Source organism: Geotrypetes seraphini, chromosome 6 (genome assembly GCF_902459505.1).
Source record: "Geotrypetes seraphini chromosome 6, aGeoSer1.1, whole genome shotgun sequence".
Taxonomy (NCBI): Eukaryota; Metazoa; Chordata; class Amphibia; order Gymnophiona; family Dermophiidae; genus Geotrypetes; species Geotrypetes seraphini.
Genome location: NC_047089.1, coordinates 168583428 through 168609199, shown reverse-complemented (window position 1 = coordinate 168609199; position 25772 = coordinate 168583428). Strand labels below are relative to the sequence as shown.

General features: G+C 40.9%; 1 protein-coding gene across 5 annotated transcripts in view; it reads left to right on the top strand.

Moving 5' to 3' along the window:
- The window catches only part of OFD1 (OFD1 centriole and centriolar satellite protein), a 182972-nt gene that overhangs the window by 78651 nt on the left and 78549 nt on the right, over positions 1 to 25772 (top strand). For 4 of the 5 annotated variants that reach the window (XM_033947862.1, XM_033947863.1, XM_033947861.1 and 1 more), the window contains 6 exons: positions 1558 to 1649; positions 3702 to 3891; positions 7969 to 8099; positions 14685 to 14796; positions 15587 to 16195; positions 20877 to 21021. In XM_033947862.1, the coding sequence (XP_033803753.1) occupies positions 1558 to 1649; positions 3702 to 3891; positions 7969 to 8099; positions 14685 to 14796; positions 15587 to 16195; positions 20877 to 21021 (1279 nt within the window). The remainder of the gene's footprint in view (positions 1 to 1557; positions 1650 to 3701; positions 3892 to 7968; positions 8100 to 14684; positions 14797 to 15586; positions 16196 to 20876; positions 21022 to 25772) is intronic. The other variant, XM_033947866.1, reaches the window with a different exon arrangement.

The window sequence follows — 25772 nt, the reverse complement described above, 5'->3', positions numbered from 1 at the left end:
TACACCCTCAGTAATGCCTATGTACAGATTACACATAAGTGGGTATGCACTCTCCATGTGCTTGCTTTTACTTGTAGATAATGGAATGCAATTTTGTAAAAACTCTGTTTTATGCATGTAAAACAGGTTTTACTCATAGAAAAGCCTTTTATAAAATTACCCCCATAAAGAGGAGGTATTAGAACAGGGGTCTCAAAGTCCCTCCTTGAGGGCTGCAATCCAGTCGGGTTTTCAGGATTTCCCCAATGAATATGCATGAGATCTATGTCCATGCACAGCTTTCAATGCATATTCACTGAGGAAATCCTGAAAACCCGACTGGATTGCAGCCCTCAAGGAGGGACTTTGAGATCCCTGTATTAGAACCTTGGATTATATATCATAGGAAAACCTGGGACATTAATTCAAATGTCTCCTTTATCAGACTCCCTCTGTAAAATATTAGAAGTCTGATTTAAGGGTTGGATAGATATCCCACATCATCTTCTGAAATATTAGGGCTTTTTTTTTTGCTGTGCCCTACATTTAAACTGTGGTCAAAAACTGTACAGTTATAAAATCGCACACACAACACAAAAAATCTTCAAAATTCTTGTGCAAGATATAGAGGCTTATTTTCAAAGCACATAGACTTACAAAGTTACATATGTTGCTATGGGGCTCATTTTCAAAAGAGAAAAATGTCCAAAAAAAAGGCATAAAGTGGAATTTGGATGTTTTATTTGATAAAACATCTATATTGCCATTTTCGAAACCATCTAAAAATGTATTTGCTGTTTGTCTGAATTGCATCTTAATCTCAAGGGGGCGTGTTTTGGCGAGATTAGGACAGATTTATGATTTGGACATTTTTCAGCAAAAATGGAATATGCAGAAAATGTCCAGGGCAAAACTTGGACATTTCAGGCTAGACTTGTATCAACAACAAATAACTGCCCAAAAAGGTGGCCAAACTGACCAGATGACTGCTGGAGGTATGAAGACGTGGCTCCCTCTTATTCCCCCCCCCAATGGTTACTGACCCTCCCATCCACAAAGATGTGAATGAAATGGTACATCAGACAAAATGTACCTAGGGACTCAACACGGTCCGTGTTTCGGAAAACACGCCTTCTTCAGGGGTCCTAACAAGAATAAATAAACAGGGTTAAGAATATACAATTGTGGTTCTCGGAGGGGGGGTGCTTGCAAATTGAGTCAACGCTCGGTTTGCGAGACAAGATTTGCGAGAATGTTTTGCTCGTCTTGCAAAACACTCGCAAACTGCGATACTCGCAAACCGAGGTTTGACTGTATTTGTGTATATAACCCAACTAGTTGATAGACAGTATATAAATTTTAAAAATTAAATAAAATAAATAGGAAAGATAGTACAGTATAGTAATTTCTTAGCTGTATGCACTTTATGGAGTGTTCTGTAACTGGAATTCAGTTTTTGTGTTTTGCAGAACATTACCAAGGAAATGTTATTGTGTTGAAGTTCTGTGCCCTGAATGTCTCATTTTCTGCTATTTAATACATATTAGGTTCATATTGCTGCCTTTTTTTTCCTATCAGAGGAGGCCATACGTCTCCAAGAGAAGACATCAGTGATTGACTTAAAAAAGGAAGAAATTCACAAAGCTGTATCCCGTGCAGAGGAGCTTGAGGTGACTGAGACTTTCTAGCAGCTATCATTGTGCAGACTTTTTCTATCCTATTCATGTCAGCACTCCACATCCTCTCCTACTGAACAGAGGGGGATAATTTTATAAGGAACCACCTAATTTTAGGCCCCAAGAATGCACTTAAATGGCAGTTTTTGATCATTTTTACACATAAGTAGGCGCTTAAATTCGTAAATGCCTATTAAAAAATACAGACCAGCATAAAAGTACTGTACATGTTTGCATGTTGTTTACTTTCATATGTGGGCAGAGTACAGGCTTGATGAGCAAATATGCATGGAATAATGATCATTTATGCATGTACTTGCAAAATGTAGGCGCAGTCATCTATACCTGTTCTAGGGCTGGTGTAAGTGATCACAGTTTACATTGAAGCACATTTTTGACCACTTAATGCTAGTATTTTATAATGGAAAATAGGTGCCTCCTAATTATAAAATGAGTGTGTTCTAAATTTCCCTATTGTGGAATTTACACATTACTATTAGACATTTCTGTAGCACCACAAAATGTACGCATGGCAGCTTGCCATATGAAGATGTACATCAGGAAATTGTATGCAACAGCTTTAGGTAAATCTAGACTCCCTTGCTGTCATTGGTTGTTAATGCAGAGCTTGATAATTTCTCTGTGGTTGGCATAAGTCGAGTACCTACATTATATGTAAGGTGTCCCAATACCAGGATACGCTAGTATTCCACAACAGAACCCAGGCGCTATGGTTTTGTTATAGAACAGAATCATACTCTGCATCCTCGGGATACCTAAATAGAGTTGCCCGGTTATAGAATTACCCCCATAATGGGCAGTCCTGGCTTATGAATGCTTACAGTCTTAAGACAAATGCACAGAAAAACCCTGAATTGTAGTATACAAGTTAGGACAGCAAAGATGCAACTGAGAAGAAAGAAGAACTAGTTGTTGGTGGGGATTAAAACTATGAGATCTGTACCTACTCCTATTATGTAGAGGAGATCTTGGTTTATGTTTTTATGGATCAGTTTGTTTAAATGAGGCATACTGCTACATGTAGGAGAAACTGTTTCTCAGTACCATTAAAGGCTCTTTTTAGTCTTAAATGAAGTACAGTAGACCCACATGAATTTGCGGTCCGTGAATCAGCCTTCTGCACAGCCGATTTCTCCTCCTCTCTTCCTCCCCCCGTCAGCCTTCTGCAAAGCCAAAACCGCCTGCCAGCCTAAATATTTTTTTTAGCACCTGGCGCCACCCCTGCAGCCCTCTCCCACCTCCAATCCGCTCCTAACCCGCATTTGCGTTGTTTTTTTTTTTAATTTGTGGGTACTCCTGGCACAGAACCCCCACAAATTTCAGGGGAGTACTGTAGTACATTTGTAAAAGGTGGATATATATGATATGTTAATCTGACTCATAACATGAAATTTACCTCTGAAGAAGGCGCTGCAACATCCAAACATGTTGGGCTGTTGTAATAACCCTTGTTAAAATCTGGATATACTGTATACATCTAAAACCATCTTTTATTTTGAAAGACTTTAAATAACATTTCATTTGAGCTGTCCTATTGCTTCTTTTTTTTTCCCCTAAAATGATTCATACTTCTGTTGGTTAATCTGTAAGGTGCCTCCAGTCTTCTTGTTTTTGCTGTTCCAGATTAACACAGCTAACCCTTCATTTGCACCAGATGCTGTAGGAAGTGATACAACAGAATTCTTTGGGGGCTGTTTAACTAAATGAATGGAATTGAAGGAGGTGGGTCTTAGAACTAAGGCCGGTGCTGTGTCCCATATAAGGCAATCCATTTTAGAATGGGCAGGAGAGGACTTCGACAGAAACTCCAGTAATTGGACTATGAGGACAGTGCGGGGCTGACTTCTACGGCCCATGTCCCAGAAATGCCAAAGAAAGATAGTGATCAAGTATTTTATATTGCATTCATTGTTAGTTTAATTATGTATTGATATAGTGAAACTGGGCAGATAGGATGGTCTTATTCAACCTTCATTTACTATATTATTGTTCTTTACTAATTGTTTGAATGTTTTGTACCTGCAGTTGGAACTGAACTCAGCCAATGTCCAAGTGTCTGTACTTACCAGACAAAACCAGTTACTTACAGAAAACCTGAAGGAGACCAAAGACTATCCCCAGTTAAAGGCAGAGAAACTGGAGCTTCAGACACAAATAAAGTTTCTCAATCAGCACTCAGAGGAAAGTCAAAAAGAACTACAGCAGCTCAGAGATAGTGAGTAGAAATTTTAGCATAGTGATAATCTCCAAGCTGAATATTTTCACCTCACCATACATAATAAATCTGTGTGTTGATATAGTAGGAAAACAATGGGTAAAACTGAAATGAACTATTGAAAGGGCAATAAACCATTTTGTAAGGAGAGTAAGTAAAAGTAAGAGGAAAAGAAGGCCGATTCAGTTCTGAAAAGGCAATGGCGAAAGCACAGCTGATTGCTCCTCCTCTCCCCACTGGAGCATGCTGGGTATGATTTACTGCACCCAGCAGTGCCGCAGTTGCCCTCTCCTGCCTTTTTACACATTCAAAACTGCATTTGCAGTTTTTCCAAAATCGGGGGAGTACTGTATTAGTACTTTTAGTTTTGGGTCCTATATTTGCATGGGGTTATCTGTTTTAGGAATGAATGTTGAGAAGCATACAATGTGCTTTGTGTAGTTTAATTTTGTGGTTATCCATTATGTGTTGTTAATAAGATTATATTGTGTGTGTGTGTATATATGAAAAATGAATAAAAATATGGTGTTACAATTAGTAATATTATGGGGGCGGGGTCTAGCCCACAACTTAGCCCATTGTTCTTCAACTGCTGGTCCGTAGACTGGCCAGTCCACAAAATAATTCTTTTATTTCTGCTGGTCCATAGCTGTCAAAAAGTTGAAGAACACTTATTTAGAGTATTGTGTTCAGTTCTGGAGACCATACCTTCAAAAAGATATAAATAGGATGGTGTCGGTTCAGAGGAAGGCTACTAAAATGGTCAGTGGTCTTCATTATGAGGCATATTGGGGACAGACTCAGATTGTATACTTTGGAGGAAAGCCAAGAGAGAGGAGATATAATAGAGACATTTAAATACCTACAAGGCATAAATGCGTATGAGGCAAGTCTCTTTCATTTGAAAGGAAGCTCCGGAATAAGATGGCATAGGATGAAGGTGATAGGCTCAGGAGTAATCTAAGGAAATACTTTTTTTGCAGAAAGAGTGGTTGATGCACGGTATAGCCTATGGAAAAGATAAGGCATTCTAAGGCTTGTGTTGTTAATGGAATCAATTGCTCGTGGGGCGAGATCAAATTTTATGATGGCAGCCACCCCTCTTCCCTTCTTATCTGTACATGAGCGCTTGATAGTCTGTGGTACATAGCAATGTAACCCAGCATAAATAACAGTGAATCAAAGTTTTAGTGATTGCCGTTATACAAAATATGTGCATGGTGCTAATGCACTTAAATGAAAGGAAAAAGGGACCTCAGAGAATCATCCTGCACACCAAACATCTTTGTTTTTCATTGCTAGGAACCCTCTTGATTCAAATCTCATTCATTGGTCCCCAAAAAACTTTCTTGTTTTTATTAATTTTTTTTATTAAATATTTTTTTTTATTCTTTTTTTAAATTCTTACCTCAAGTGAAATACATGTAATACATTCAATTATGAAAAAACACTTGAAATTATTATTAAATGTTCTTACAATGTGAATTAAATAAACCCTTTATCAGAATTTTATATCATATTAATATTACAATAGTTTTCCCTCCCTACCCCTTCTATATGTTCTATACATGTGTTATTATATCTGATCAATAGAATAATTTGTCAATGGTCCCCATATTTTATTAAATTTTTTAATATAACCTTGTTGTAATGCCAATACTTTTTCCATTTTATATATATGACAAATTGAATTCCACCAAAAAGTGTAATTCAATTTAGTGTAATCCTTCCAGTTCTGAGTAATTTGCTGTATAGCGACCCCTGTTAAAATTAATAAAAGTTTATTATTGTTAGCTGAAATCGGACTTTGTGTTCTCATTGCTGTTCCAAATAATATTGTATCATATGATAGTCCAACATGATTTTCTAATAAATTATTAATTTGGGGCCAAATTAAGGAATTAATGCAGGGACAAAAGAATAGTAAATGGTCCAATGTTTCTTGTTTTTAAATTTTGCTTAACTCTTATATTTAAACTTAATTCGGAAAGTACTTAACGTATAAATCAAAAGTCTCAGGGTAAAAGTTTCATTCAAAGAATTATTTAACTTTCTTCAAGTGGCTTTGAGCAGCCAAGACCAACCAGCAATGTTTTGAAGCTAGTGTTGACCCTGATGAAGCCTTAAAATGAGGGTAAAACGGGTCCTATTGGTGTATGCTCAACACTGTATGGTTCAAATTGCACATCAGGAATTCTGACTTAAAGTTAAGTAATTCTTTGATTCACTGCTATTTATGCTGAGTTTCAGAGTTTCAAGAGTGGTTGAAGGTGATCAGCATCCATTTGATTAAGTTCAAAGGTATTTTACTGGCATTTATTTGGGCATTACTCAGGTTATTTGTCAGGGGTGACAGGGTAGAGCTTGAGACTGACTTTAGATTGTGGGGCCTAACTTTAGAGAGCATTTTATGATGGCAGTCTTTTTAGGTTGCTGTACCTGACCTGTCCTGTAATGACTTGGATAGGAAAACACATGGCTATTGCAGCTGTAAAAAGATTTAACATTAGGACAAGCATTGGGAGAGACAGAGAGAGAAGCTTAGCAGCTTATTTGGTAGTTTGTTAGCTCCTGAAGGTCCACAGGAGAGGTCCATATGAAGAGTCACACAGGTTTGGTGGGGGAGGCCTGCCTGAATGTGAGCTCTTTAAGGTAACGGCAGCTCAGCCTCGATGTCAGTGGGTGGGGCCTACGGTTTTTGTTGACAATTCCAGTGAGGTAAGGAGGGATTGAAAATCTTTCTCCTTAGCCTTCTGAGTCTTGATGGGCCAGAAAATGGTCTGAAGAAGGCTGCTCCTGGCTGACTCTGGGCCCTTTTCATCGAGCTGTGAGTCTCTCATTTATGCCTTAGTAACTTCCAAACTCGACTCAGATTACCATTGGTGTCTATTAAGAAACTGCAAACTATACAAAATACTGCTATCAGAGTCCTCGTCAATGCTTGGAGTTAAGATCACATTTCTCCTTTTTTAAAGGAATCCATTGGCTTCCGGTTAAACTTCACAATCAGGTCAACCAGACTACTTAGGAAAATTATTAATTCCCTATAAGCCTTCTCGGACTCTACGTTCATCGACTGCTCACCAACTGGCTTTTCATTTGGTGCATTCAGTTCATTTGGTGCGTTTAGCATCTACGCAAAAGCCTGCTTTTTTTTTTTTTTTGCAGCAGCAGCAGCATTTCCTTGCCTGTGGAATTCTCCCAGTTTTGATTGAGATTAGTGGTTAAGACATCTTTTTGGTTTAGCATTCTTATGAGAAGATTGGTGTATTTGGGATCCTGTATTTTTGGCAACTATTTAAACAAGATTTAAAGAAAATTATTTGCCTTTTTTTAGGTTTTTCGATTTCATTCTTTTTTTTAATTTCATTTTTGTGTTTCTTTTTATTGTCTTATTTTCTTTTGCTTTCCTGTTTTACATGGCGTTCCTTTCTTTTCTTAAAAATATATATTTTATATACAGTGCTATTGATAAACTGAAGTGTGGTTAAAACTTTTAATAAACATAATAATAATAATAATGAAGAGTGTGGCGCAGTGGTTAAAGCTACAGCACTCTGAGATTGTGGGTTCAAACCCATGCTGCTCCTTGTCACCCTGGGTAAGTCACTTAATCCCCCCATTGCCCCAAGTACATTAGATAGATTGTGAGCCCGCTGGGACAGACAAGGAAAAATGCTTGAGTACCTGATTAAATTCATGTAAACCACTCTGAGCTCTCTGGGAGAATGGTATAGAAAAATGAATGAATGAATAAATAAATAAATACATTGGGTGAGTTAGGGAGACACTTGCAAAATGTTGGATGCTTTGATGGTATATGAGCTCCTAGCATGATGCTGTCAAGATGGGGGTGAATGTCCCCAGATAACAGTGTGTCAGTGTCTTGGAGAAAGTTAAAAGCTTTCTTTTCTTTATAACAACGGTTCTGAGAAGGAATGGGGGGGCAGTTGGACATCAAAGCTGTTCCATAGCTCAGAAAATGTTCTCATTGTACTTGAAGTTGTAGCCAGCTGTAATTGTAACAAAAAAGTTATTTGAATTGATGAGTATTTTTTGGCTTTATTTAAATTCTAGGGCTGTCTTATCCAACAGCTGAGCAGATAGCCCTCCAGGCAGAGTTAAGAAGAGCAGAAAATGCTAGAAAATTTGACCAAGATGAGTTTAAAACACACAAAGAACTGCTGGAAAACCAATTACAAAATGAGGTACATCCTTCTCACTTTCAAGGGACTGAAATGGTGGTCACTTTTTCGCCTTTGTTCTTAGCTGCTGATATTTAAGATTTTGAGACTGAGCAGTAGGTGTTTGGTTGTGAAAATTGGCCCTCAAAGTTATTTTTGCATTCTTGTTTTTATAAATTTATTGTTCATTGTATAACACTTTTCTGCACATGTTAACCATGCGTTAAGGACTTAATGCCCTTTAGTAAAAGAGCCCCTTGGTTATTTAGGGCTCTTTTTTTTTTTTTTTTTACTAAGCTGTGGTAAGCACTAGCATGTGCTTATTTATCACAGCTCATGTTTTGCAAGATGTTCCAAATGTGCAAGTGCAAACCACACGCTAAAAATATTTTTACAATTTTTCTGAGAGGGACACATCCTGGGCGGAGAATGGACATTTCTGTGCTAATCAGATGGCATATCTATAGTCTCACATGCAAATTAGTGCAGGATTAGCATGTGAGCCCTTTAATGCTTACAAAATAGGTGATGATAAGGTCTCACATGCTGATTTTAGGAATGGCTGAAAAGGCTGCATAGTCATTAATTTGGAAAATCGGTCATTTTCTAACTGTGGTAAAAATGGCCTCATCACACAGGAAAGACTTGCTAAGGCTACTTTTTACATTACTTTTGTAAAAGAAACCCTTAAACGGGCAATAGCAGTTTAGGACTGCATAGGTTTTTTTTTTAAGATACTGTTTTATCCCAGGACAAGCAGGCATGATATTCTCACATGTGGGTGACGTCATCTACGGAGCCCCAATGCGGACAGCTTTTCAAGCAAACTTGATTGAAGATTTAAGTTTGCTCTGCTGCACCACGCATGCGTGCCTTCCTGCTCCACTAGAGGGCGCATCCCCTCCTCGTGGTCTCCAGTTCGTTTTTTTTCCGCGGAGCCTAGAAGTCGTGTATTTTTAGGCTCTGCCCCCAGTGCCTTCTAGCACCGCGTTTTGTCTTATTTTTATAGTTTAAAGTCGCTGTGCGTCTCTTTTTTTCCTGCTCATCTTCGTTTTGAGGCAACCCGGAGGCTTCCGGGTTGTCGCGGCCGCATGGCCACGTGGGCCGCGGCCAGTTTCATTTTCTATGTCCCGGCCTTTGACCGGTTTCAAAAAGTGCACCCGGTGCGAGCGGCTTCTCTCCATCACAGACCCGCATCGCCGGTGCATTCTCTGCCTAGGGGCCGATCATCCAACCGATTCCTGCCCCTAGTGCGCTACTTTCCAGAACCGGGCCCTCCGTCGAAGAAAAGCCCGCATGGTGGATCTTTTCGTGTATTATAAATAATGTTGGAATTTTATAGGGAAACCAAGTTATAAATTAGTTATATAAATGAATTAATAAAATTTGAAAAATGTAACACCTCCTTCTGATCCCTCCCTCCCAAATATGAACATTTAGTGAGCTCTTTGTGTAATTTTGCATTACAACATTACTAATGTTGCATTTAAATAAACTTAAAATGCTTAGAAGGGCATTTTTGAAAGATTATCAGGATTTTTTTTTTTTTTTTTTTAGAGATCAAAACTCAACAGGTGACCCTTGAGATTAATTCCCATCCGCCCACCCCAAGGCAGAGCTTTTTTTTTTTTTGGCTCTTCAGCCAACCAGGAACAGGGTATTGGTTTGGTGGGATTTTTCTATTCTTTCTTTTTTCTTCCAGGTGTAAGTGCTTCTGCAACCACATTATGGCTGGGAAACATTGTGTCACCAAAGTTGCTGCGCAGCATCTGTCTCTATACAGCTTCTGTCTCTGTGCAGACAGAAAATGTTACTCAGGCAGAGGGAGTGATTCCATGTGAAAGCTGTTTTTAGCTTGAATCCCTCATTAAGGAATTAAAGGAACTGAGAGAGGAACTGAGAGAGGAGGTGGCAAGACTGAGAAGCATCTGTGAGAATGAGAGGTATATCGATGACATGGTTCATGAAGCGTCAAAGATTTCCAGCAGTGGGGAAGAAGAGGCTGTGCTGAAGGAAGACAACTGGACTCAGATTACAGAACCCTGCAAGACTGATACTGTGACTCCACCTGCCTTTGAACTGAAGAACTGGTATGCTGCCCTGGAAGTGGAGCAGATGAGAGCATCCCAGGGAGAGGAAGGACCAAAGCTTGAAATCCCTAAAATTGTAGAATCCATGACCATTAAGAGGCGTAAGGTGGTGGTGGTTGGCGATTCCCTTCTGAGGGATACAGAAGCGTCCATCTGCAGACCAGACATGATGTCCTGGGAGGTATGCTGCCTACCTGGTGCTAAAATCCAAGATGTTACAGAGAGATTGCCAAGACTCATCAAGCCTGATGACTATTATCTGCTGCTGCTCATCCACATAGGCTCTAATGATACTGCCAGGTACCCCTGCAAACGTATCAAAAGTGATTTTGTGGCTCTGGGAGAGAAGCTGAAGCAGTCTGGTGAGCAGGTGATATTCTTGTCCATCCTCCCTCTGTCGAGGGTAAGGGCCTAGTCAGAGTAGCATGCATTGTTCTACTCCAACTCTGAGATTGTTGAAATTTTCCCTGACGCAGCCACTTGTTGGTGAAACAAGATCCTTGTTGGAAGAAATGTCTTTCTTCACTAACAGCGTTGTGGACTAGATGGAGATGCAACAGTGATATGAATATCAGTGGGTTTTGAGGATCACAACAATCTGTGAGAAGTGTTACCAGCATGTGAAGATAAGTTTTGCATTGTTTCCTGTTTTGTTTTTGTTTTTTCTTTTTCCTGTGCACAGTGGTGGGTGTGTAACCCACATTGCAAGTAGCATTTTTTCCAGTGTGGAGTTTTTTAAGTTTAAATTTTTATTAGTGCTTGATGCATCGCTTATTTAATTTCCTAAGCGATGTACAATTTATTTAAAAAACGGGTAGTGAATACAATAAAATAATTTCAGACTTACAGAATAGAACTAACATGAATCGTGGGGGGTAGGGAGGAAAAGTTACAATTCCTTGTTAGAGTTGAAAAACACTAGGGAAGTAAACGAGAGGAAGGGTAAAAAATTCAAAGATGTTAAAAGAAAAGAAAGCTTATGATTTCAGGTCAGTAAGTGATAGGCTGAATGCATCTTTAAAAAGATAGGTTTTTAGGATTTTTTTAAAGGATGAGAGATCTTTTTCATCTCTGATGTACTGTGGTATAGAGTTCCACAGTTGAGGGGCCATAACCGAAAACATATCCTGTCTTCTGGTGCCTATAATTTTCATGGATGGAACTGTTAGAAGGTTATGAGAAGTTGAACGGAGAGACTGGGATGTGTTATAAGGAGTAAGCATTCTGGTTATGAATTGAGGTTAATTGTAGGTTAAGGATTTAAAAACTAGAAGTAGTATTTTAAAGGTGATACGATGGCTTATAGGGAGCCAATGGGAATCAATCATCAAGGGTGTGACATGGTCATATTTTTTAGCATTATAGATCAGTTTAACCGCCGTGTTTTGGATTATTTGGAGTCTTCTTTTTTCTTTTTGTGAAATATTGAGTAAGAGGGAATTACAGTAATCGATTTTGGCTATGATCAATGCATGAATTAGTATATTGATGGATTTGGGCTCAAGAAACTTAGAGATCGAACGTATCAGACATAATTTGAAGAAACATGCTTATATATTCATGATATGAAAGTTTGTCGTTGACGATGACACCTAAGATTTTTAAGGAAGAAATGAGCTCTAGGGGGATATCGTCAAGGAAAAAAGAGGTACTCAGGGTAGTGTCCTTCTTCCAGGTAAAAAGCATCGATTTGGTTTTTTTAATGTTTAAGGCTAATTTATTGGAATTTAGCCATTTTTTTATAGTATCGAGTTTTTTATTAATTGCCCTAATTTCATCTTTATTTTCCGGATCTATTGGGTGCAGTAGCTAGATATCGTCTGCATTTGCAAAAGATGTGAATCCTATTGATTGACACAAATTTAAAAGTGGGGACAAGATAGAACCCTGGGGAATACCATAGGTTGACGCAAAAGTTTTGGAATTTTCGTTATTGAATCTGACTATTGAGGAGTGACTAGAAAGAAAAGAAACAAACCAGTTTAGGACTTGATTGTCAATACCGAAAGATTCCAGACGGTTAAGTAATAAGACATGGTCAATTGTGTCAAAGGCTGCAGACAAATCTAATGAGAAAAGAATTACTGATTTATGATGATCTAAATAGTAATGGATATTGTTTATCATTCCTATCATTGAAAGTTCTGTATTATGGAATTTCCGTAAACCTGTTTGGTTTGGATGAAGAGCATTTGTGGATTCGATAAAGTCTGAAAGTTGATCAAATATCAGTCTTTCAGTTATTTTTGCGTTGAAAGGTATGTTTGCGATAGGATGATAATTTGAAACTTCTTCTGGACTAGTTTTGTGATCTTTCAGTATTGGGGTAATGGTGGCTGTTTTCCAAGGAAGAGGGACAGATGCGGTGATTAAACTTTTTTGAACGAGAGAATGAATAAATGGACCAAAGCAAGAAAATAATTTTTTGAGGTAGAACGGAGGAATAATTTCTTATCGTGAACCTTTTAAATTGATTTTCTGAAGAAGGGATTGGATATCTTTTATAGAGGGTATCTTAAATTTGGTGCATTTAGATGTAGATATAGATTCAATTTTGCAGTTGGTCTCGAAATTGTCAGTTGTGTTTTGCTGGAAAGTATTTCGAATAATACTGATTTTTGAGCAAAAATGATTTGCGAGTTCTTGAGCTGTGAGATTGCACTTTTGTTTATTGCCTTCTCTGTGTGTCAATGGAGTAATGGATTTTAAAATGGAGTATAAAATAGACGGATTTTTTGTTTTAGAGATTTTTTTTTTTTTTTGTAGTAATTACTTTTAGCCTGATTGATTTTCATTTTATAGAATGCAGCCTGATCTTTGTAGTTTTGTTGATTTATGTATGATTTAGTATGTCGCCATTTTCTTTCTAAAGACCTTAGTTGTTTTTTCATAAGGGAGAGTTCTTCTGTGTACCAAGGGTTTGAAAGTTTTCGATGGGAAAGTGTTTTAGAGATCATTGGTATTTTGTTATCAACAAGAGATTGTAAAGAGGAATTCCATGATATTAATTGTTCATCCAATGAAGTGAAGTTGGGAATGGGGATAGAAGGATTGAAAATGGGCAAAATGTCCGATAATTCTACTTTGGAGAAATCACGAAAAGAAACTGTTTTGTATTCAGGAGTTGTATGAGTTGAGGCAGATTTTTGGAAATAAAGATTGAACGAGATAAAGTAGTGATCAGACCAGGGTACAGGAGAAATTAATGGATCAGAGCAAGTCAAAAGCTGAGATTTGGATAGAAGAACCATGTCTAGCGTGTGATTAGCAATGTGAGTTGGATCCTTGATTACTCTTTTGCCTGTGATATAGAATTTGAATGGCTAGAAACCCAAATGGGTTGCCGTCTGATTTTGAATGCAGTTGAGGCTTTTTCTCCACTAATTATTAAATGTGTTTCAGTGGGTAGCTCCACCACTTGGATAATAACATTGTTTTCTCTACTTGGATTTGTTGAATATTGTTATTATTTTTTATTAAGAGACATTTAAATACCTACATGGTGTAAATGCGCATGAGTTGAGTTTCTTTCAATTGAGAGGACATTAAGAGGTGATAGGCTCAGGAGTAATCTAAGGAAATACTTTTTTATAGAAAGGGTGGTAGATGCATTGAAAGAAGTGGTGGAGACAGAGACTCTGTCTGAATATCGTTATCATGTGCAAAAACACCATCATTTTTGTGCCTCTTTAACAAAGACAGTTTTTGCCCTTTCAGAATAACCCTTGGACTCCTGGAAGGACTGAATTTACATGCATTTTATAAATGAAAGGGATATAAGACATGGGCAAAGGCAAACCATGTCCTCTGAGTTATATTGTGAGTTTAACACATAGCATAGCATAGCTATTAATATGGCTATTAATATTTTGATTTAGTAGCAGATCTTAATTCTGGTTCTTGAGAGCTACCATCAAGCTTATGAAACTGAGTGAATGAATCTAATTCATGAATTGATTCAGATGTAATTCATGTGGATATCCTTTAGTCCAGGGGTGTCCAAGCTTTTGGTTTCCCTGGACCGCATTGGCCAAAAAAAATGTTTCTGGGGCCGCGCAAATGCTGCAGCAAGACAGAGGAGGGAGCCGGCAAGACGGTAAATACCCAGGGGAAGCAGAGGAAAACACTGCATCGCCCACGACAGGGGCCGCACAAAACACTTCACAGGGCCGCAGGTTGGACACCCCTGCTTTAGTCTGACCTGTTAAGGCTCCTTCTCTGTCTGTATTTTACAGGGAGTAGTTGTGACTTGGCCACATGACATGATTCCTGCTTAATGCCTAGGACAGCATGTTCAGGCCTGAGTGTGAAGGACTGATGTGCTTTTGTTGTAGGGGTGAGAACTTTTCTTCCAGCTCCTTGTTTGTAGGCATTCATGTCATATGACTTTCTTAGAGTTGGCTGCTGTTGATAGTAGGGACTGGAAGAAAAAGTACATAGAAGGAAAACAGAGATTAAATTGAATTAAGAGAGATAGGTAAGGGCTTTATTCTCATGTTGTCTTCCTTCTCTTTTGAAGGCTGACCGCTGTGCAAAGCTGACATCCCAGTTGTTAAGCTGTGAAGATACAACCAAAAGGTTAAATGGGCAAGTTGAAGAGTTGACATTGCAGCTGCAACAAACACAACTGGGTTTGTAATTTTTATACATTTTTTTTTAAATAAAACTTTTCACAGTTGTAAGAAGTGGTTGCAGAGAGGTTAAATGTTGTGCTTTTTGCTTCCTTTCCATATTTTCTTACCTCTGAGCATTAGCTTGTTGCAAACTGAGAGTACTTCCTGAGCAAAGAACGTGAGTCAACAGACTCGTCAAATGAGAAAAAAGTGGCATGTCAGATGGTTTTTTTTGCATGTAATGTTTTGGTTGGTTTCACTGGGTGATGTGTTTGTGTTCTAATTAATTCTTGCAAATCAATAAATACAACCCTCTTGTGAATCCCCTAACCTGGTCTTTATGGCTGTATAGAAGCCCCAGTTCTCTGTGGGGTGTGGGGGGGGGGGGGAATTCTCATTTGGAAGGTCCACTGGTCTGGGGAGACATACAGAACTGTATTAAAAAATGTCTGGTTGTGTGCATTTTGGAAGGAGGTAAAGGGGTTTGATTTATTCTTTGCATTTTTGCTGTGCACAGACCTATATTTTTCATTTGAGTGATTGCTTAGCTTTGTATTTATTATTTTTTTTTAAAGGTAAAAAGGTTCTTCTGGCATGATTTGCAGTATGAATGTACTTGATTCCTTTGTGCTTTAATCAAAATCCAAAATAATGAGAAACAAATTTATTATATATAAGATTACTACAATGGTAACATTGTTCATTAATCATAATTTCATCACATGGTAATTTAAACCTCAGCCACTCTGTCTGCATTTTTCTCTAAATTCCTTTCTCTTCTTTTTATGTGACTCTCCTGCTTATGCAGCTCTAGAAAATGAAGTATATCGCAACCCCAAGCCTTCTCTGGTTGATCGTTCTGTCCTTGCCTTATCTGCAGACGGTATAGTTCCTCATGATGTTTATGTAGATGACGCTCTCTTGAGGCCATTGTCTGATTACTTTGAAGCAGGTGGTGGCTCGAGCACCAGATATCAGCAGCCTGTTGAGAAAGTCAGCAGCTCACCCAACTCGGATATTGAGTTTGTAGCCACGACTAAGGCAAGGATCAAAGAACTCGAGAAAGAAGCAGCATACTTGGAAGAGGCCTACAGGAACTATCAGAAAAGACTCATTCATACTGCTGTTAGAAGCAGCTCCCAAGTAAGGCCTCGGTCTCCTCCATCTCCGTCTATTGCCCTCCGCCAAATTCCATCCACTTCTCATCACAAGGTTATCTTCAAAGAGAGCTTTATTCCACAACAGCCAAAAACAATGGGGCTGACAAGGCAGGCTTTCAGTGAGATAAGCATACATGGTACTAATCTGATCACTGATAACATTCCAGTACAAAGTTATGTGTCTTCTCCGAGACGTCTTTCCTCCACTCCACTTTCCCGAGTAGAGAAATTGTCCAGAAACAGGATCGTTTCCGAAGGTAAGCTCAAAATTATGAAAAACAGCATAAAAAGGAGAGGATGAGGTCAGAGGAGACCAAAATTATTGTAATTATAAACCCTACTTTGTTGATGGGATTCATTGGATTTGCAGTTACTGATCATGATACCATGAACTCAAGAAATCAGGGCAAAATTGAAAAAAGACATTTCAGCTTGTTTGGGGAAACTTTCTCAGTTCTCCCTGTTTCCGCCAAAATCTAATATTTTTACAGTGGTAGTCCATTAAAAACCCATTTTTGGGCAGATCCCTAGATTTAGGTTAAGGTACAGTGGTGCCTCACACAACGAACTTAATCCGTTCCAGGAGCAAGTTTGTTATGTGAAACGTTCGTTGTGTGAAACGCGTTTTCCCATAAGAATACATGTAAAACAAAATAATTCGTTCTGCAGCCCTACATTTCCCTCCCTCCACCTCACCTTATATGCAGAGTTTGCCAGCTTTCTTTTTCACCCAGCCGCACGCTTTCAAAAAGCTGTGCACGCGCAGCTGCTGAAGTTGATCAATGTTCTCCTCTCCTGCAACTTCCGGTTTCCGGTTGCGTCAGAGGAGAAGATTGAACAACAGAGCATGCACGCATGTGCTGCTCTTTGAAAGTGTGTGGCTGGCCGAAAAAGAAAGCCGGAAAACTCGGCATCTAAGGTAAGGTGGAGGGTGCTGCTGTTCCCGGCTCACATTAGGAAGCGGCGAGAGTAGTTCCGCCCCCCCCCGGGCCCCTCGGGCGACTTCGTTGTGTGAAACGAAGTTCGTTATAGGGAGCAAGACAAAAAGTTCGTTATGCGCAGCGTTCGCTGTGCGAGGCGTCCGTTATGCGAGGCACCACTGTATATGATCGCAACTGTTTTGCCAATGTTGTTCCCAAGCCATACTTTGCTATTTGACTTTGAAAACATGGTTGTGGCATTAGCCAATGCCTACTCTACTTCTCCTGGCTGTATTTCATTGAACTAAAAAAAGTAAAAGGTCCTATATTCTAAGTGCTGCCCCTTTATCCCCACATGAGACAGCAGACAGTAAAGAAAAGGTCAGCTTGGATAGGTCTCTCGGGCAGTCCACCTGCTATTAAAGTGGAAGCAGAGCAATTGCAGATGAATGCACACAACAATTCAGAAGCGAGAACATGCAGGATAATATGTCGCCACAAATTAATGTCCTCATCAAACAAAGCCTGTTGTAGGGAAAAGTTTCCCTTAGCTTAGAAGCTTGTAGAGGCTCTGACTTAGATTGCACCTGTGTAGCATTTCCCCACTGCACTGCCACACGAGGTTACCTCAGTTCTTTGTTTTCCATGGAGGCCATAAGTTGCATCTCATGCTGTTTTTATCGCTCAGTTGAGTGTGTTTTCTTCTATCAGTATATGAGAGACATTTTGGGCAAAATACATAGACAATAGATTCTCTCCATCAAGAGACATCTGAGGAGCCCATGAAGTCTAGCTTGCCCTAAATCTTCTTTCATAAGTACTGGCCCATGAAGAACTGGTGAGAAGCTGTGAGCATCTTTCAGAGTGCCAAGGAATGGTTTCTTGTTATTTAGTTCTCTAGAGACTGGATTCAATTACCACTGAATATGATGCATGCTCTTTGGTTTTTCAAATCCAGGACCTTAGGATTTGGGGTGGGGGTGGGGTTGGGGGATGGTAGGGAAGGTTGTAATTTATAAAACATTTCCTATGGGTAAGGCATGTTTTATATAAAGAAAAGGGGGTCTAAAAAATTTTCCACTGTTATGCAGATGTAAAGACCTGGAAAAACTAATTATACACGCAAATAGCTATGGTGAATTTAGGAAACACCTAAAAACATACCTGTTCTCAAAGTACCTAGGTAGCGGATTTGCACAATCTTTCCCATCTCAATCTCTCCCATAACAACTGATCCCTTAAACTGTTAGCCACTAATCTCCAACTATGTAAGTTACACTCAATTTGTAGCATCTTTCTAATCATTGTAAACCGCATAGAACTTCACGGTCCTGCGGTATATAAACTGTTGTTATTATTATTATTAAAAAGTAGGCACAGAAAAAGTTAACACTTACTTTTACATGTTCACAAAGGTGAACATTTTTTGTACACTTTGGATTACAAAATAGCCTTAGGAACCCTTAAAATGAGCATTTGGCCCACACTGGCACACACAGGCAGCTGTAGAATGAGTTAAAGCGTTTTACAGTGTTTTTGTCCATTTGTGTGCACTAACTCATGCATAACTAATTATTTTTTTGTTTTATTTTATATTATAAATATTTTTAGGAAGGGGCATGTCGTGAGCCGAGAATAGGTGTTTTCACATTATCCATCTAAGGTCTGATACTATATATGGGTGCTTAGTGCAATTCTATAAAAGCCAGGTGCCATATATAGAATCACTCTTAGCATCCATATGTGGCATAACATTTAGGTGTACCCAATTAGGCCAAGGAAAACCAAGCTTAAATACCTGCGCATAAGTTGTGCACAAATTGGGCATATTCTGTATTGATCCCCTTAACTTTTAGGAATGCCCATGTTCTGTCCATGCTCCTCCCTTGGTCACGCCCCCTTTTAAGATTTGCACACTAGAACCGACAAGTACCACTTTATTGAATGCACCAAGTTGTACTCATCTAATTAGCACCAGTTAATGTTAATTAGGAGCTCTTAATTGCCAATTATTGGCACCAATTCGTCTTGTTAAACAATTAAGTTGTGCTCGCAAATCGGTTGTTTGCACCAACTTTTATGCACAAGTATATACAGAATTTGGGGGCGAGTGCATTGTGATTAACATTCGCTAACTAGATGTTACATTGTTATTCTGAGAGTTTCCAGTAAGTGAATCTGTTTGCCATCCTGCTCCTAGTTAAAGTACACACTTGGCACTTTCAGATTTGTATGTTTTCAGATTACAGTGTTTTTGGGTGTTGGTAGAATCATTTGGTTCACCATACTGAGTTTTGTCCTCCCCTCGTCCGTTTCCACCCCCTGATTTTATTACTGTTGTAAACCGCATAATTGCATTTTCAGATCACTTGCAGTATATAAGTGCTTGGAAATAAAACTCTGGTCTCTGAGGGCTATAGATAAATGGCAATTTTAGGGCATCCATAATGAATATTCATTGAAATTTTACAAGCTAGACCTTCAGTTTTGGGAGGGCCTGAGTCTAAAGTAGGGGAGAACATAAACTTTTGCCCCATTCTCCACTCTTGGTGGCTCCTCCATGACCCTAAAATTCTTGAGGCTACTGGCAAGCATCCCAAAGTATCCCCAGCCAAAGAGTTCTTCCACTGGTGGCCTGGCAGTCAGTGGCACTTTCTATAGGTGCCACCACACCAGCCCCTTCCCACTGTGCATGCTCAGTCTTGAGAAAACCAAGCATGGGGTGAAGCACTGCAGCAGCGGCCCATAAAAAGCGCTACTGATTACCAAGCTGCCAGTGGAGGACCTCTTTGGCTGGTGGAGTTTGGAGATCCCCGTCAGCCATAGCAGTAAAAGATGCTGCTAATTTTTCAGGGGGAGGGGCACTTGAGCCAAAGTAGTGGGTGAGCTCTCCCCCCTAACTAACCCACAAGCCCCCATTAGTGTGTGTCCTAAAAGATCAGAACAGAATACTCCTTTCTAGAGCTGGGGAGAAGTACCATCTAACCAGGAGCACGGCAGGTTGAATGATCCATCTGTGTTTGATTCACTGAAACGCTGTCATCAGGAATAGCAATGCTATGGAATTACCGTTTTTTCCTGATCAGTCTGGCATTTGCAAAGCCATCTCAGTACAGAACAGAACCATCCTCATTTCCTCTACTTGTTCACTGACAACAGGCAAATTCTGTAAGAGACGCCTATACTTAGGCACCAAACTTAATTAGTAAATTGACTCATAACAAGATCATAAAGGTAGGCGCTTACCACATGGTGCCTAGCAGTGCCTAATGCAATTCTCTAAATGACTTAGGTGTCTATAATGTAGGTTTTTAAAACCCTGGCCTACATTACATGCGCCTAAGTTTTAAGTTAGGTGCTAGTAGGCACGATTCCGTAAAAGTCACCTAAGCATGACTGAGAACATTTTAGGTGCCATTTACAGAATTTCCCCCAAAGTGTTCATTTGTATTGCTGTACCATAGTCTTTAACACACCATCCTGATTCTTAAGCAACAGAAGTTCCACATGAAGTTGGAAGCTCCAGCTGCCAGTTGCCCGTTAGCTTCTCGAGTTAACCTAAAACATAGTTTTGAGCTAAACTAAATTAAAGTACACTAATTCCATTTGCATAATATTACACTTGCAAACTTTATTTCTGATACTGTAGTGCCTTGCCCGCTAGTCATTCTGTAAGGAGTGTGTGGCGCAGTGGTTGAAGCTGCATCCTCAGCATCCTGGAGTTGTGGGTTCAAACCCCGCGCTGCTCCCTGTGACCCTGGGCAAGTCACTTAATCCTCCATAGCCCCAGGTACGTTAGATAGATTGTGAGCCCACCGGGACAGATAGGGAAAATGCTTGAGTACCTGATTGTAAAAACCGCTTAGATAACCTTGATAGGCGATATATAAAAACCTAATAAACTTGAAACTTCATTCAAAGAATGTTTCCATATATTCATCTTTATGCAACAAACAGAAAGCACACAATACATGCTCATTGATAAATGGATGCTTTTTGATTTCTCTCTCCTTTATAGATAAGAGTGGGTCATATCTTGGCTCTCCACACCACAGTCCCCGTTGTCTGTCTCCCATTCAGAAGACAGAACATCTTTCTTCTGCTGTTTCTGCTCCCAGCACCCTAGCTCCTCCAGTCCCAATCCTCAATAGGCATTTGACTAGGTAAAAATCACAATTTTGCTACAAAGTAGAACAAGTTTATGTTTAAAATACCCATTTGGTACTTGAAGTCCTAGTATATGCGAGGTCTACAGATTTATTGTCTCTGGTTGCTTTCTGATTTCAGGCTTCATATCTGCTCAGTTTACTGCTTAAAATCACTTCTGCTACATAATGACATAAGAAGACAAAATTTAGGTTGTGGTCTTCCTTGCCATTTTTAACCATACAACATGTTTGAACAGGAGCAAATTTTATTTAGTTAGATCAGTTTAGACCACGATTTAAATCAGGAGTCGAAAAGGAGGTTGAATTTGATTTAAATTGCTAATCAGAAAGATTCTGCACTGATAAATCTACTAACTAGTGTTAATTTAACTGTATTAAAAGTGATGGTGCCACAAGATAATTCAAGCAGTAACTTCAGAAACCCACCTAAAAGCTATGACCAGTGAAGACAGGCAGTCCTTAAGAGAAGAAAATTTATATGACATAAGAATACTAACATGAAGAACATGCATGTTCAGAGGTACTTCCTTCAGTATTGTCAAAGCAAAAGCAATTCTTATGAGGTGGTTTTAGGCAAGCAGGTCTTCCATTTCTTTATTGCACTGTTTATATTTTGAACTGATAGTTAAAGGAACTTCATTAAAGTATTCCCAAATGGGGGTCTCTCATCTGGGCTATTGCTATAATGATTTTCCCTTTTACAATTTCTGTAGTAGGTCAGTATTAGTGCTGCCCGATTCACGATTCAAATTGATTCACCGATTCATTTCAGGTGAATCGATTCAAATCAATTTAACCCGCCAAAAAATCAGCCTCCCTATTCGTTGACTGACCCTCCTTACTCGCCCTCTAAAGCAGGAGCGGCAGCGCTGCCTTTTGCTGGCCTGCCGCTCCTGCTTTAGAGGGTGAGTGGGGAGGGTCAGTCGGGAAGTGGCTTACCCGCTGGCCTCCCGCTGCTGTGCTGTCCTGTCCGTCTTCCCCCTGGCCTCCCGGAATCAATCTTCCTAACTTCAGCAGCCTGCAATAAGATCGCTGGCGCTAGCGATCTTTGAAAGTTGCTGTACAGCTTTGGAGCATCTTCTCTCTGCCGTGGTCCCGCCCCTTCTCTGACATCAGAGAAGGGGCGGGACCGCGGAAGAGAGAAGACGCTCCAAAGCCTTACAGCAGCTTGCAAAGATCGCTAGCGCCAGCGATCTTATTGCAGGCTGCTGAAGTTAGGAGGATTGATTCCGGGAGGCCAGGGGGAACACGCAGGCTTTCTGGAGGGGGTTATAGTCCTTCGGGGAGGGGTGCAGCCTTCTGGGGGAGAGGGGTACAGGCCTTCAGAGGAGATAGGCAGGCAGGCCTTCGGGGGAGATTCAGGCCTTCAAAGGGGGGGGGGACAGTTAGGCAGGCCTTCGGGGGAGATGCAGGCCTTCAAAGGGGGGGACAGTTAGGCAGGCCTTCTGGAGGGTGCAGGCCTTCAAAGGGGGGGACAGGTAGGCAGGCCTTCAGGGGGGGTGCAGGCCTTCAAAGGGGGGGACAGGTAGGCAGGCCTTCAAAGGGGGGGACAGGCCTTCAGGGGGAACAGGCAGGCAGGCCTTCAGAGGGGGATGCAGGCCTTCAAAGGGGGGGGGACAGGGAGGCCTTCGGTGGGGGTGCAGGCCTTCAAAGGGGAGGACAGGCAGGCCTTCGGGGGGATGCAGGCTTTCAAAGGGGGGGACAGGCCTTCAGGGGGGACAGGCCTTCAGGGGGGACAGGAAGGCAAGCCTTCGGGGGGATGCACCGATGCAGGCCTTCAAAGGGGGGGGACAGGCCTTCAGGGGGGACAGGCAGGCAGGCAGGTCTTTGGGGGAGATGGCCTTCAAGGGGGGGACAGGCCTTTAAGGGGAGGTGCAGGCCTTCAAGGGGGGGACACACCAGGGGAGGGGGGCCCTGGTGTAGAAGTACACGGAGGGAGGGAAGGGGGGTTCAAAGAGATGTGCATATTCCGGACTTTGGGAGGGAAGAAATAATGGGTCTGAAAATAGAAGAGAAGAAGAGAGATGATGGACAAAGGGATTTAGGGAGGGAAGGAACAGAAAGGGAGAGAAGTTGGACACAAGGGATGGTGTGGAGAGGGGATGAAGATACTGGATAAGAGGGTAGTTGGGAAAAGAAAGGGAGAGACGGTGGACCCTGGGGTGGTGGGGAAGGAGAGAGAGATGCTGGATGAAAGGGTAGTTAAGAAAAGGTGGATCTGTGGATGGAGGCGAAAAAAAAAAAAAGATGCCAGACCTCCGGGGGAGGGAAGGGAAACAGAAGGGGAGGACAGAGATAGCAGATGGATAGTTAGAACGGAGAAAGAAGGAGACCCTGGCAAGCAAGTTATCAGAAGACAACCAGAACCTGAGACCAACAAGATTTGAATGACCAGACAACAAAAGGTAGAAAAACTAATTCTATTTTCCCTTTTGTGATTACAATATGTCAGATTTGAAACGTGTATCCTGCCAGAGCTGGTGTTAGACCGCAAACGTGAGCTAGGATTTAAGAGAGAGAGGAAAAGTCTTTTTTGTTTATTTTGTTTACACCACAGTGCCAGTGAGGTTAGGAGAAGACAAAGGGGGTGAAGAGTCTATAAAAGGGGTGAAGAAGCTATAAAATAAACCCACCAGGATGTTTGAAAAAAATAAATAAATAAACCACCCAATTGGGCAGGAAAATCGAATCGAAAAACCAATTCAGTAGGCTGAATCGAATAGAAATTTTTTTTCCTGAATTGGGCAGTACGAGTCAGTATACCTTAAAAAAATCATGAATTTATTCCTTAGGATTGCAGGAATATGCTGTATTGCTCTCTTATTCATAGGATAGATTAATTTCATGTTTCTTAAATTACTATTCTGTTAGAGGAAGTGCTTGCTTACTAGTGCGACAAAGTTTTCCAGGGTCTGCTGGACCAAGTTTGAAGGTAATTCCGCCATAGGTGGACAGGAGTGTAATTTCCCTTTTTGTTTTAACATATTTCCACTTAGCTTATGCGAGTCTCGGCTAAATATCGCCAGTGTCCACATAAGCCCCAGCTCCTTCCCATCACCACCCTCATGGCTTATGCGGATGCTGGCGATATTTGGTCGAGGCCCACATAAGCTAAACTGGTGAATTTAGGACAACTGAAAAGTCCAGAACAGAATATCAGGGGATAAGTTAGCTGGTGATGATCAGTGTTTAAAATGACTCTGACTGCCGCTGGCTAAATATCAGGGGGTTTGTCTTTAGCTGATTAGTCAGCCCAGATCCTGAATCATATGGAATAATAAGGATCTTACCAGTGTGGCAACTGCAAGCCAGAAAGACTTCAAAGTCACAAGCCAGGGCGCAAATGGCAAAGAGCCAAAGTTCTATATACATTCTATAGGTTTAACAAGGCCCAGAGGAGCGGTGGATAATCCCTCCATCAGATTTCTTGTTTAGCTAATGAATTGCATTAGGATAGCCAATTGATTCCTCACCAACCAAACCTGAGTCAGGGCTGCTCTATGCACTGGTGTCAGTCCTCAGGCATATACTGAGGCTGGCACAAAAAACTGGAATGGGACGATTCAGCGTAGGACGTTTCCTCACAGCCATGGTGAAATAGATGCACTGAATTGTCCTCTCCACATCACTGTTGATGCCTCTCCTCCCCAGTGGCATACTAAGGGCATGTGGACTTCCCCCCAGTCCCCCCAGGTGCTGTTTTTTTGGGGGGCGTTAGTGCCTCTCTTCCTCTCCATATCTCCCACATACCTCTTGAAAAGTTCGCTGGCATGAGCAACATCTTCTACCCCTTGTTCGCATTGGCTTGGCACCCTTTTGATGTCACTTCATAGTCGCGGAACCAGGATGTCATGTCAGAGGGGATCTGAAGCCAGTGCAAGCAGGAGGTAGAAGATGCTGCTCGCATTGGCAAATTTTTCAAGAGGTATGCGGAGGTGACTCGGGGGGTGAGGGAGAGGAGGGGGGCACTCAAGTGGTGGGGAAGAGTAAGGGGGCATCCCTAGTATATGGGAATGTAGGGGGGCATTGTCCCCCCAAATGAGGTCAGATGCTGCTATGATGTCCCCGAGCTAACAGCTGGGTGTAGGAAGATACATTGTGGCTGATTCAGCGCTAAAATGGCTGCGCTGAATTGTCCTAGACCCCCAAAAAACTGCCCATCTAATTCCTTAAACCCAGATCATACGGGAGACATGTGCTCCTTGGGACTGAGAGAGACTTCTGTCTCCTCCATAGCTCCAGCTCTTAGCTGTACATTGGTTAAAGCCCTCAAATGTTGTTTGAATTGGACTGTGGTCCGGTACAGACTCTGAAGTGAAGGGAACCCAAAACTTTCCCTTTAGTTTCATAATGGCCAATAAATAAAGGACAAAATGCGAAATAAGAGCAGGAAAACAAAACACATCACAGAACTAGCGGACAGCTTCTACAATGCTGCCTATGGCCAGATTCCATTTCAGGATCTCTTTACTGCCCCCCCCAACCTGAGTAGTTTGGGAGGCACAGATGATCAATAGATCCATATCCCTACTTTATGCCAGGCCCAATATATAGCTTCACTAGAAACCAAGCATATTGTACTGCTCCTTTCTGGAATTTACTTCTACAGTAAGAACATCAGATTTGCCGCTGCTGGGTCAGACCAGTGGTCCATCGTGCCCTGCAGTCCGCTCACGCGTTGGCCCTTAGGTTAAAGACCAGTGTCCTATTTGAGTCTAGCCTTACTTACGTATGTTCTGTTCCAG